Source organism: Hippopotamus amphibius, chromosome 3, assembly GCF_030028045.1.
Source record: "Hippopotamus amphibius kiboko isolate mHipAmp2 chromosome 3, mHipAmp2.hap2, whole genome shotgun sequence".
In the NCBI taxonomy this organism is placed as follows: domain Eukaryota; kingdom Metazoa; phylum Chordata; class Mammalia; order Artiodactyla; family Hippopotamidae; genus Hippopotamus; species Hippopotamus amphibius.
In genome coordinates this window covers 164,971,535-164,986,080 of record NC_080188.1, presented here as the reverse complement: position 1 = coordinate 164,986,080, position 14,546 = coordinate 164,971,535, and the positions used below count along the sequence as shown (strand labels likewise).

Here is a 14,546-nt window from a genome sequence, read left to right as displayed (position 1 = left end):
ACTAGTAAATAGTGCTTTCATTGGATAAATTCACTGCTTGTTTTTAATCAACCCTAAAGCTCCTTGAGGATAGGTAAATATCAATAAATAGACTGACAGATGGACAGCCACTTCTGTACTGTAGGAGATTTAAACCCAGAAATACTTGTTGACATATATTAACTATAGTAAAATTATTGTTTGCTCACTAGAATCTGTATGAAACAGTTCTATTATCCATGTTTGGTTACTGGAGAGAAAATTTTATTAATTTCTTCTTTTGTAAGGAAGTAGAATAAATAATAACAAAAGGATCAAAGGAAACTGATTAAATTATTTCATTTTATATGTGAAATGCTTCAATATATAGATTTTTCTCTAGGGGAAAGGATATATTTTGCTATTTATCTTATTGATAAAGGAGTTATTACAACAACCTCTGTACACTTCAGTTTGCATTATATTTGCCCACAGGTGGTCGAACTTTACAGATTATCCGGGCCAAGGTATCTGATGGTGGTGAATACACTTGTATAGCTATCAACCAAGCTGGTGAAAGCAAGAAAAAAGTTTCCCTGACTGTTTATGGTTTGTTTATACTCTTCTCATAACATTTTTTTCATTTTTAAACTGGTATTAGATATTTTCTATCTGAGCATCCTATGAAAAAAAAAATCCTCTGTTATTTTCTTCCTTCAGTGCCCCCCAGCATTAAAGATCATGGCAGCGAATCTCTTTCTGTAGTTAATGTAAGAGAGGGGACCTCAGTGTCGTTGGAGTGTGAATCGAACGCTGTCCCACCTCCAGTCATCACCTGGTATAAGAATGGGCGGATGCTAACAGAGTCTACTCACCTGGAGATTTTGGCTGATGGACAAATGCTGCATGTCACAAAAGCTGAGGTGCATCTTTTATTCTTGTTTGCGTGTCATGACTCCTTGGTGGGATTATGGAAGGGAGAATTGGAAGTTGCATATTCCCTTTACTACAGTGAAAAATTATTTTCATTTAAAAAATAACATCATCAATGCCATTATCCTCATTTTTCACTTAAAAAAAAGCAGGATTGTAGAAGGCAATTAGGACTGGGGCATTTAAGCATAAAGATGACTGATGATTTAATCTACACTCGAGCAGTGTGATTGGTCATCTATAACTTAATGGAGCACATACAATAGTATCTTTTTCTTTTAGGTATCTGACACAGGCCAGTATGTATGTAGAGCTATAAATGTAGCAGGACGGGATGATAAAAATTTCCACCTCAATGTATATGGTGAGCATCTGCCTCTAATACAAAGTCTTTTTTCCCCTAGATTTGCAAATGAAAGAAAGTATCTTGAATTAACTTAATGAGGACACATGTTTTTCTTCTGTCTTTTTACAGTGCCACCCAGTATTGAAGGGCCTGAAGAAGAAGTCATTGTGGAGACAATTAGCAATCCTGTGACTTTAGCATGTGATGCCACTGGAATCCCACCTCCCATGATAACATGGTTAAAGAACCACAAACCCATAGGTAATGTAGCTGTGCACTTTGTATGATTGTTTTCTTTTGCTCTCGATTCACTAGGTTAGTAAACTAGCACATTTTCAGTATTATGCATGTACTGTGTTTTGTTCAAAAGCCTAATATACTGTAATATAAACTTACAAAAGCATTCTTCATTTTATAGAGATTTTTCTCCTTTCCTTTTTCAAAAAAAAAAAAAAAGAAAAGGCTGCCCTTTAAAATCAAAGTACAAGGGGAAAACTTAAAAAATACATTTGTCACGTAAAGTAAGACATTTTTACAGTGACTTGTAGAGACGTTAAAATAAAAGCTTTTTTATGTTTTGTTTTGCTTTGTTTCGACCTCTAGAAAATTCTGACTCACTTGAAGTTCATATTTTGTCTGGAGGTAGCAAACTCCAAATTGCCCGGTCTCAGCATTCAGATAGTGGAAACTATACATGCATTGCATCAAATGTGGAGGGAAAAGCACAGAAAAATTACATTCTTTCAGTTCAAGGTATGTGGGGTACGCGCTGATCTGTCTTCAGTTTCTTTATTACATTCTCTCTATAGTGCAAAATAAGTGTACATCTAAATAGATCATTTGTAATTGATTCACAATATCTCTTTTGCATGTTTTGCAAAGTTTCTTTTCCAGTTTATTGAAATATAAGCAATATAAAGAACCATATAATTTTAGGGTGCACAGCATAATGATTTTACTTACAAACCATCTTTAGATAAACAAAAAATACTGTCAATTGTCTGTCCTACATTTACCAGTAGATAATATTTTCATGAAAATGGACATAAATGTGGAGAAAAGAATAGTAGAAATTTCAAAATCTGTTTTTTTCATATTTCCTGAAATGTTTACCTTCCTCTAGTATATATTCTATTGAACCACTTGTTTATTTAAAACTGGAATAATTTATTTTGATGCTAAGCCTATAGGTCGCTTACTATTTATATAGATAAATAAGACATCTCATGAAGAGATTAAATATGTTCTTATTACTGGTAGAAGATTGGATAAATTGAAATTATCATGAATCTTATACTATTTTGGGGTGAGAATAAGGAGCATTGATTCGTCCAAGAAATATTTAATTAACATCTACTATTTTCCAGCATAGAATTGAGCACTGTGGGGAGAACTCACATCCTTTTGATTTTCAACAAACCTTTGGCTGTTACTTTTGGCCTAATGTTTACATTGAAATGGAAATCTAACTTGAAACTAAGTTGAAATACTTGCTTTTTCCAATTTTATTACAGTTACTGGGGAAAGAATTTCTCATAAGTTATAAATGCAATTGTGAATATGTATTATCTACATGTTGTGTGCTCTGTCAAAGCTAACTCCAAAAAATTAAAAATTTTTTCAAGTTTTATTGAGATATAATTGACATATAACACTGTATAAGTTTAAGGTGTGCAACATAGTGATTTGATGTATTTATATATTGCAAAATGATCACAATAAGATTAGTTAAAATCCATCAACTAAAAATTGAAATTAAAGCAAAATTAAGATAAGTTTATGAGTATCAGTGTTTCTCCTATTAGTGATGCTTTAAGATTTCAAAAGCAAGAAGGGAAAACTGCTAGTGAGAGATTCAGTGTCAGAAATTGAATGTTTGATTATGTTTAATGCTCTAATGATAATAGATGCCAATCATAGGGTATGTGGTAGGACCAAACATTTTGCCAGACTTTTTGTATATGTTATTATGTCTTAGAACTAGAAATTTTATATACACATAGGGCTTAGTCTGTGCTTTTCCTATATTATACACTTGTTATAGGATGTCTCATTAACATTCTTATTGATTCAACTTCTAAATTGTACAAATTTGGCATAATTATTATCTTCTGGACAACTAAAATGAGATTTGGAGATATTTAACAATGTGCTGGTAAATGTTTAACAGGTGACTCTAAAGAGAAAAAGATTCTGATTTGTAACCAATCATTTGTCAGTTTCTATAGTGTAAGTATTCCCACAGTGGCCCATTTCAAGCTATGAATATGATGGCACTGAACATGGAGTAGGAAAGATGTGCAAAATTGGCTCTTGCAAGCTGGTGTGAGCTGCCTCCAGCACACCACTATAATTATTTACAAGAAGAATTAAAATGTGTTTCTGTCTAATTATAATACTATAATACAATATTTTTGTTACACATTCTTTTTTTTAATCAATATTTCTTTTTATTGAAGTATAGTTGATTTACAATGTTGTGTTAATTTCTTCTGTACAGCAAAGTGATTCAGGTATATATACGTGTGTATATATACACACATTCTATTTTTAATATTCTTTTCCATTATGGTTTCTCATAGGATATTGAATATAGTTCTCTGTACTATGCAGTAGGACCTTGTTGTTTATCCATTCTATAATATATATAAAAGCTTACACCTGCTAACCCTAACCTCCCACTCCATCCATCCCCCAACACCTTCCCCTTTGGCAACCACCAATGTGTTCTCTATGTCTGCGATTCTATTTCGTTTCATAGATAGGTTCATTTGTGTCATATTTTAGATTCCACATATAAGTGATATCATATGGTATCTGTCTTTCTTTTTATGACTTACTTCACTTAGTATGATAATCTCTAGTTGCATCCATGTTGCTGCAAATGGCATTATTTCATTCTTTTTTATGGCTGAGTAGTATTCCATTGTGTGTGTGTGTGTGTGTGTGTGTGTGTGTGTGTGTGTATACACCACATCTTCTTTATCCATTCACCTGTCGATGGACATTTAGGTTGTTTCCGTCTTGGCTATTGTGAATTGTGCTGCTGTGAACATAGGGGTGCATGCATCTTTTTGAATTATAGTTTTGTCTAGATGTATGCCCAGGAGTGGGATTGCTGGATCACATGAGGAACCTCCATACTTGTCTCCATAGTGGCTGCACCAGTTTACATTCCCACCAGCAGTGTAGGAGGGTTCCCTTTTCTCCACACCCTCTCCAGCATCTATTGTTTGTAGATTTTTTTAATCATGGCCATTCTGACTGGTGTAAGGTAGTACTTCATTGTAGTTTTGATTTTCATTTCTCTAATAATTAGTGATGTTGAGCATCTTTTCATATTCCTCTTGGCCATCTATCTGTATGTCTTCTTTGGAGAAATATCTATCTAGTTCTTCTGCTCATTTTTCAGTTGGGTTTTTGTTTTTCTGTTGTTGAGTTGTATGTACACATTATTTCTTTTTTAAATTAATTTTTATTGGAGTATAGTTGCTTCACAGTATTGTGTTAGTTTCCACTGTACAGCAAAGTGAATCAGCTATACGTAAACATTTACCCCTGCTTTTTTGGATTTCCTTCCCATTTAAGTCACCACAGAGCACTGAGTAGAGTTCCCTGAGCTACACAGTAGGTTCTCATTAGTAATCTATTTTATACACAGTATCAATAGTGTATATATGTCAATTCCCATCTCCCAATTCATCCTACCCCCCTTTTCCTCCTTGGTGTCCATACGTTTGTCCTCTACATCTGTGTCTCTATTTCTGCTTTGCAAATAAGATTGTCTATACCATTTTTCTAGATTCCACATATATGCATTAATATAAAATATTTGTTTTTCTCTTTCTGACTTACTTCACTCTGTATGACAGTCTCTAGGTCCATCCACTTCTCTACAAATGATGCAATTTCGTTTGATTGGATTGTTTGTTTTTTTGACATTGATCTGCATGAGCTGTTTGTATATTTTAGAGGTTAATCCTTTGTCAGTTGCTTCGTTTGCAAATATTTTCTTTTATTTTGAGGGTTGTCTTTTCATCTTGTTTATGGTTTCCTTTGCTGTGCAAAAGCTTTTAAGTGCACATTATTTCTTAATTGAATTATTGAAGTGAAAAACAAAGATGGCTTGAAAAAGGGAAGAGAAATGGTTAAGTCTTGAAACCAGTAATAAGCCTATCTATCGTTCAGAATAAATCATTTAAATAGAGAAAGAAGTAACCAACTTAGATATTTTTCTCAGACATTTATCTCAAAATTTTATAAAATAGATTCTCCTGAACTGTATTAATTCTGAGCTATCTATTGAGGATTTAATCTAAGAGTGATTCCATTTGGCCAGGAGGTGTGCCCGTGAGGTAGATTTGTCACCAACCACCATGAGCAAACAATTATACCATATACAATATTACAGAAATATTGAAGTGATTCCTATTCCTTATTTAAAAGTAATTTATGGCAATAATGAGAGTTTGATCTTGAACCACAATCCAGGAAAAATATGAAATAAAAATGGCATCTTGTCCTATGATTCTGCTGTATTTATTAGAATTTATATTCTTGTGCCTTGTTAATGAAAGTCTTAATTCTTTCTCCAAAGTTCCTCCAAATGTTGCTGGTGCTGAGATTCCAAGTGAAGTCAGAGTCCTTCTCGGGGAAAATGTTGAGCTGGTCTGCAATGCAAATGGCATTCCCACACCACTTATTCAGTGGCTTAGAGATGGCAAACCCATAACTAACAGTGAAACAGAAAGAATCTGGTATGTGTAAAAAGAATCTTTACATCATTAATTGTAATGTCTTCTACAATGCTTTATGCTTCAAATTTCACATGAATAATAGTGAATTCAGTCTCTTTGGACTTGGCTATCATTGTATTCAGAAAGAAAAAGGATACAATTTTGGAGAGTTGGACACAGATATTCTCCTTGCAGAATCATTCAAAAGTGTTTGTTTGTTTGTGTTTGTGTTCCTTATTTATCAACTCTATGTTATAAAATCTCCTCCCATGGTCATTCCTGCAAGTGTTAGTTAACGGTTGTAGATTTTATTCTTCTAATTTCAGAACATTTATCCCAAAGTCAACATCATAAAATAATTAGTTCTTCTTTCTTGCTAACATCAAACCAGTTTCATTCTGCAAAAGATTCATTAGTCATCTCTTAGATATGATTCTGTGTCCTGAAATCACCAAACTATCAGACATACCATAGTGCTTGCCTCATTTTGAGAAAAGATGTTATCATCATAACCTGGTTCATCCCTTATAGTGATTTGTCCAAATCCCATTTTCAGCTGACACTTCATGCCACAGACCACGGAGAGATGGAATGATAGTGTGGTAAGGGCTTCCTGCTACTTTCAACAACAAATGCCTTTTGAAAGACAATGCAGAATTCTACATCCCACTAGATTATTTCATCGCAAAGCCCCGTAATATACACATACCAGAATAATTGTAATTACTTGAAGAATTATATATACCTCAGCAGGCATTAATTACATGTATTTCAAACTTTATCATTTTGAACCAATATTTTAAATTTAAGGGTTTGCAGTATATTTTCTAATCAATGAATTGAATATACACAACTTAAAGAAAAATAAATTATTTTCTTTGAAGTTGTTTTAGGTGAAAATTTAGATATTTGTTCCCTTTACAAGATTAGGTAAATTGCCAAACAATGTTTTAGTTTAGAGGTACATTTTGAGCTTAATTTCTCTGGTGTGGATATTTCTGAATAGTTAAATATTTAATTTTTATTAAATCAACTGATATCAATCGTATACTCAACCAAGTGCTAGATAGTTGGTGGGACCTCAAGATTTTCTATAAGATAATATTTGTACCTAGGAATTTAGGATCTATTACTTCTCCTCTTACATTAAGATACCCAATACATTTATTCTTATATCCACTTTATTGATTATTTATTTGTTCCCAGCTCCACAATATGTGTAGGCTTGTAAGCGAGCCAATTTGTCAGTCAAATACAGTAATTTTTCCAAAGTCAACTTACTGCTTTCTTTTGGTCATGGCAATTTGCTTTTTGTTTATTCATATGGTTAAACTCATGGAATTTTAAAATTCATATTTTGAAAAAGGAAAAATAAAATAGACCCAGATAATAAAATTTTAATTTTCAATAATTACATTTAATAACATGATATAGTAGAAGTAGAGTATTTATCTTTGACACTGGGAGAATCTAATAAAATCACTATTGTAAGATTAACTGTAGATAGCAATTTAATCTCTTTATAAAACACAGGAAATTTTATTTGATAATTAATGGTGTGTGTAGAGAATCAATAATGCAATAATCTTAATTTAGATATCATTGATAACCTAATTGTATAGTAGTATTCACTATTATGTAATCCAAAGGAAAAGCTTTAGCAATTTGTAGAAAAATTTTTGCAAACTATACCCATACATAAATACTAAGTTGTTGTCACTGTTTAAATAAATTACCCTATCCTTTTCCTCACTGAGTATTATTAAGTTGTTTATAGCTAGATTTTTCACTTTAATTTCTCATTGTAATTCTTCAATTTTTATATCAGCATTTTTATAATTTTCATTTAATTCCAACCTTACATTGATAACTAAGGACAAAACATTCTCTGAGACAAACATGTCTTTGCCTATGATTTGGACAGAAAAGTTCCCAACCTGATTTTGTTCATTTCCTTTTCTCTCATAAGGAGGCAGTGGATATATGAGACCCATTACTGTATAAGTTTGGTTGGTTGCCTGAAATCTCCATCAGTTTCACTAGCTCTGACTTTAACAGGCTTCCATGTACTTTGTGAAAAAGATTTGAACCATTGTATCCAAGATGAAGATGCGTTATAGGGTGATATTTTTTAAAGAATATAATAACCTGGAATGAGTTTTCAAGCAATAGCTCCATATAAATCATCTCAGTGCCTCTGATATAATCTTTTCTACAGGGTGACTGCAGATGGCAGCACACTAAACATTCACGGAGCTCTCCCATCTGACACGGGGAAATACACGTGTGTTGCCACCAATCCTGCTGGAGAAGAAGACCGAATATTTAACTTGAATGTCTATGGTAAATATGAACTTCACCCTCTTTTGACTGTGCTGCCTTGGGAATCGATCAGAAGAAATGAAGGTCCAGCAGTAGGTGTCTGAAGCATTTAGTTCTAAAATCTGATGTCCTTGTTGTTTCCTTTTGGTATACAAAGCAGAAATATGGGTAAATATAGTTGAAATGATTGGAACTAGTAATACACACCCCACCCCCTTCTTTCTCATTTTCTGCGTGACATAGTTCCACCTGCAATTAGGGGTAATAAAGACGAAGCAGAGAAACTAATGGCTTTGGTGGATACTTCAATAAATATTGAATGCAGAGCCACAGGGATGCCTCCACCACAGATAAACTGGCTAAAGAATGGGCTTCCTCTGCCTCTCTCCTCCCATATCCGGTTGCTGTCTGGAGGACAAGTTATCAGGTCAGCTTTCACTGGGTGTGATTTGCTAGACAAAGTTACTGTGATTGTAAACTTTACCTTCATCTAAATAATGTTTTTAAAATATCTTTTCCTAAGTTTTTACTTTTGTTTCCCTTTCACTAATTTTTTAGAAGAGGGAGGATACCAAATGTAAATTTGAAATGGTTTATTATTCTTAATGTAAATGCTCATGTTTTAGTAAATTTCTATAAAATAGGTCTTTCATAGACATATATCTATCATATTTTTTTTTCAAGAACTACTATTTTAGCTAAAATTTATGTGGAAAAATGATAGGAAGATTCTTACTACAATCATGTGATTTTTATGATTTTCATCATTCTCTATTAATGTATATTTGAAAAATATTCACCTCTCATACTTTCAGTGGCTTTGTCAAATACATGGCATTGGAAGCATCTATATTTTGTGATGGACGGTTATAAGCTTTATAACTAAAATTTCCCAAAATAAATCACCTTCTTTAATCTTTGTATTATCACAGATATTTTACTTGTATATGTTGAATAGGATCAAATTATGAACTGTTGGGTCAAACTGTTTTTCAGGATTGTGAGAGCTCAGGTGTCCGATGTTGCTGTGTACACTTGTGTGGCCTCCAACAGAGCTGGGGTGGATAATAAACACTACAGTCTTCAAGTTTTTGGTATGTCACCAGAAATGATCTTAGTGCTATACTATGTGTCCAATATTAAGCAACAGGCTTAATTTAAATATTGACATATCAGGAAGGAGTGGTCAAATAGGATCTTATTAACTAGGGCAGCATGACTTTTCTCCCAAGGGGTCCATATGTATTGGAGCATACTATCTGTTAAAATACGTTTCTAACCTGGAATTTTGCATTCAATGAAATTTAAATTTTAAAAATAGCATTTCAATTCAAATACAAGACCAGTCTTTTCATACAAAGTTAAGACTTTTCTAATAATGTTAGTGTCTCACTGAGAGTATTTAAAATATGAATGGATATGTGCATGTATACTAAATATCTCTGAGTGTACGTTAGGCGGAGATGGAACTCAAAACACTCAATTTCTGGATTATTAAGATTTGCTAGACCAGAGTTGATAATCCCCAAGAACATCTCAGAATAGTTAAGTAACTGTTTACTATAGCCTGCAAATGATTTATGTTGGATTATATGTAACTTACTCTGGAACTTATTATTTTATTTATTTCACATAAAGTAGCTGAAAGTATACTTCTGAAATAATATACATTATAACAAATTAAAGGGAAAAACCTAAGATGTTAAAAAATGGCCAAATTTTAAAACACATTTAGTTTGTATGTTCTGCAAGGAAACAGTACTGAGGCCTTATTGCTAATATTTTTTTTTGTATTTTTTAAGGATTTAATTGAGATATAATTGACATACTATAAATTGCATATATTTAAACTGTACAATTTGCTATTTTTTTCTTGTTAGTAATGTATATATGGCAATCCCATCCTCCAATTCATCCCAGCCCAATCCCCCAGCTTTCTACCTTGGTGTCCATATGTTTGCTCTCTACATCGTGTCTCTATTTCTGCCTTGCACACCAGTTGATCTGTACCATTTTTCTAGATTCTGCATATATGTGTTAATATACCATATTTGTTTTTCTCTTTCTGACTTACTTCACTCTGAATGACAGTCTCTGGTCCATCCATGTCTCTACAAATGTCCCAATTTCATTCCTTTTTATGGCTGAGTAATATTCCATTGTATATATGTACCACATCTTCTTTATTCATTCATCTGTTGATGGACTTATTGCTAATATTTTGGAGGGTTAATAGTTAGACTACATAACACATGTTTTTATAATAAAGTCATCAATTAATTATATGCTATTTTAAATTCTGTATTTTTATAGATCATAGAAACACTATAGAACTAATTGAACCATTTAAATTTTTAATCTAAATTGATATCAAATTATAACAGATATGTAATTTTGTTTTATTTTGTTTTCAATATAGTACCACCAAATCTGGACAATGGGATGGGAACAGAGGAAATCACAATTGTCAAGGGTAGTCTCACCTCCATGCCATGTTTTACCCATGGAACCCCAACTCCCAGGATGTCCTGGCTTAAAGATGGCCAGCCTCTGGGGCTTGATGCTCATCCATCAATAAGCTCTCAAGGAATGGTCCTTCAGCTCATCAAAGCAGAAACTGAAGATTCAGGAAGGTACACCTGCATTGCCTCAAATGAAGCAGGAGAAGTTAGTAAACACTTTATCCTGAAGGTCCTAGGTAAGTAAAATAATTGGGAAATAGTGATAATAAAGACAGTAAGAGATGCTCAACATCACTAATCGTTAGAGAAATGCAAGTCAAAGCCACAATGAGGTATCACCTCACACCAGACAGAATGACCATCATTTAAAAATCTAGAGGCAATAAATGTTGTAGAGGGTGTGGAGTAAAGGGAACCCTCCTGCACTGTTGGTGGGAATGTAAGTTAGTACAGCCACTATGGAAAACAGTTTGGAGGTTCCTTTAAAAACTAAAAATAGGACTACCATATGATCCAGTAATCCCACTACTGGCCATATACCCAGAGAAGACCATAATCCAAAAAGAAACATGTACCATAATGTTCATTGCAGCACTATTTATAATAGCCAGGACATGGAAGCAACCTAAAGGCCCATCAACAGATGAATGGATAAAGAAGATGTGGCACATATATACAATGGAATATTAGCCATAAAAAGGAATGAAATGGAGCTATATGTAATGAGGTGGATAGACCTCAAGACTGTCATACAGAGTGAAGTAAGCCAGAAAGAGAAAAATACCGTATGCTAACTCATATATATGGAATCTGAAGAAATGGTACTGATGAACAGTGCCATTTTTTAGTGACAGGGCAAGAATAAGGATGCAGATGTAGAGAATGGACTTGAGGACACGGGGTGGGGGGGGGCGGGCAAAGGGGAAGCTGGGACAATGTGAGAGAGTAGCATAGACATATATACACCACCAACTGTTAAATAGATGGCTAGTGGGAAGTTGCTGTATAACAAAGGGAGATCAACTCGATGATGAGTGATGCCTTAGAAGGCCAGGACAGGGAGGGTGGGAGGGAGTCGTGGAAGGGAGGGGATATGGGGATATATGTATAAATACAGCTGATTGACTTTGGTGTACCTCAAAAACTGGTACAGGAGTGTAAAGCAATTATATTCCAATAAAGAGCTTAAAAAAAAAAAAGACAAGTAAGTATAATTCTTAGAATCATTGGCTTTAGGACAAAATTTGTAAAAACTTCGATTGTACTTCATATTTCTGTTTTGTAATTCACCTAGGTTTACTTTTAGTATCTGTAGCATGTTAAATTATTGTGTTTCTTATCTGTGTGAAAGGATGAACACACTGCTTATAAAACATTATTCATTGACCATGTCATACAGCCAATTCATAAGCAGTTTTTTAACTTTTTTGAAGAACTGAAATCACTTCTGATGATAGTAATTTCATGGGAAAGCATAATATTTATACTCTTATGTTATTCCCCACAGTCTTTAAATAATCCAGTCTGTAGATTATAGTTGTAATGGTCAAATCTAGTTCTATTTACTCATTTGTGCATTAAAATAAGTATTTAAAATATGTTCTACATGCAAACAAATAGTATAAAGAGAAAACATATCTTTTCCTTGGAGTAAAAAAATTTGACTTTGGATGGGGTATGAAAATGAATGAAATGAACCATCTCACTAATCAGTAATTTTTTGGAGTTCTGTTTTTTTCACGATGATTGAGGTAAAACCTTGAGGTGTAAAACCTCAGGCTCTTTACATTTTTTTCTAACAACATGCACCCCACAAGGAAAAATAAGAATTTTGGCAAGAGTCTAGCCAAATGTTTGCAGGATGCCCTATAATCTTTCTCAGAGTACCTATTACAATTTTAATTATTTGTGTAAACTTAAAAGTGTGTTTCATCCTTAAACTCTATGATGATCAGTACCCTTTTTACTTACTGCTGTATTCTCAGGGCTTAGTATGGCATTTGACACATAATATTTATCTGTTGGCTTGAACTGAATGGGATTAGGTACTTATCAGGTGGATTAAAGTGAGTTTTAACCATAGAAGGAGGCAGAACAGTATCTACATAAACAAACAGAAATACTGTGGTGTATTACAATAGCCAGGACATGGAAGCAAGCTAAATGTCCATCAACAGAGGAATGGATAAAAAAGAAGTGGTACATATATACAATGGAATATTATTCAGCTGTGAAAAGGAACGAAATTGGGACATTTGTAGAGACATGGATGGACCTAGAGACTGTCATACAGAGTGAAGTGAGTCAGAAAGAGAAAAACAAACATCATATATTAACAAAGAAAAATGGTACAAATCAACCAGTTTGCAAGGCAGAAATAGAGACACAGTTGTAGAGAACAAACATATGGACACCCAGTGGGGAAAGCGGGGAGGGTTGGGGAGGAATGAATTGGGCGATTGGGATTGCCATATATACATTACTAATAAGAAAAAAAATACCAAATTGTACACTCTAAATATATGCAGTTTACTGTATGTCAACTGTATCTCAATAAAAGTTCTTAAAAAAAAAAAAAGAAATACTGTGGTGTAGATGAGTATTCCATAGAATGAAAGGTAGTAGTGGAGGCGGTACTCCAGAATATTTAGAAACAGAAGGCGGAAGAAAGCATGTGTTTGTAAGGATGGATGGAGTAACAGATTCCTGTATAGCAATTCACAGAGTATGAGGAATACCAAGAGGTGACATAAAAGTGATCTTGTACATTAATTATCACATATTGTTAATTACTGACTATATATTATGTGCCAGGCATGTTTCTAGTTGTCATGTAACAAATAATTATTGAACACCTACTATGTGACATATGGTATGACAGGTACTTGAATGCATCATTGTATAGGAAGGATGTGGTCTCAGCCCTCGAGTTCCTGCATTGATGGGGAACACGGATATTGAACAAGTAATTACTTTTGAGTGTGATAAGGATAATATGGTGAAAATAAAATTCTGTGGGATGGGAAGGTTCAAAGAAGATCTCCTCAAAGATACATCTAAGCCTTAAAAATTAGAACTGTAGACATGAGTGAGGAGATGGCTACATCTTTAGCCTAGAAGTGGTAAATATTGAGTTGTCTATCTGTGCTCACTGAGGCTGAGTGTGACAGGAACAGTAGAAGAAGACAAGACTGGAAATATACCTGGACAGAAGCCATACTGTGAAGAGCCTCAGAGAATTTGGGCCTCATTACGAAGGCAACAGAAGAAACTTAAGCAGGAATATGTTACAGTCAGATTTCACTTCCAAAAAAATCCCTCTGATGCCAGAGTGAAGAATGAATCGAAGAGTCTGTTATACTCATACAGGCCTAAAATACAGGGGCCTGGTGCAACATGTGGCAATGGAGAAAGAGAGAAGGAATAGTTCTCCAGAAATTCAAGAACCCAGGAACAGAATCACAGCCCAGTACATTTCTGGATGTAGAAAAAGAAAAATAACACCAATACTGTTGGAGTCATGTACAAAAAACAACCTTCCCACCTGCAGGGTTTATAAGGATGTTTTCTTAAAACAGATTTGAAAACTGGCAGAACAAAAGATCTGCAGTTTTAGCATTTCAGCATCTGTTGAAAGCTAATTCCATTAAAATCTGAAAAACTTCAATCCCTATTACACTAGGAATGTAAGTGTAAATATCCTAGTTTGGGGAACTGCTAGTCTCTACTTAATTCTATCCACCTGGTGGGAGGTGTCATGGTGTATTAGTGGTTCTGAAAAGTCCACTG

At 33.9% G+C, this 14,546-nt stretch overlaps 1 protein-coding gene across 1 annotated transcript in view; it reads left to right on the top strand.

The window, feature by feature from the left end:
* HMCN1 (hemicentin 1) overlaps positions 1–14,546 on the top strand; it is a 460,484-nt gene that overhangs the window by 346,287 nt on the left and 99,651 nt on the right. Inside the window, exons 59-68 of the mRNA XM_057725744.1 lie at positions 454–567; positions 679–881; positions 1,174–1,255; positions 1,367–1,498; positions 1,841–1,990; positions 5,835–5,994; positions 8,192–8,316; positions 8,539–8,722; positions 9,292–9,389; positions 10,715–10,993. Coding sequence (XP_057581727.1) covers positions 454–567; positions 679–881; positions 1,174–1,255; positions 1,367–1,498; positions 1,841–1,990; positions 5,835–5,994; positions 8,192–8,316; positions 8,539–8,722; positions 9,292–9,389; positions 10,715–10,993 — 1,527 coding nt within the window. The remainder of the gene's footprint in view (positions 1–453; positions 568–678; positions 882–1,173; positions 1,256–1,366; positions 1,499–1,840; positions 1,991–5,834; positions 5,995–8,191; positions 8,317–8,538; positions 8,723–9,291; positions 9,390–10,714; positions 10,994–14,546) is intronic.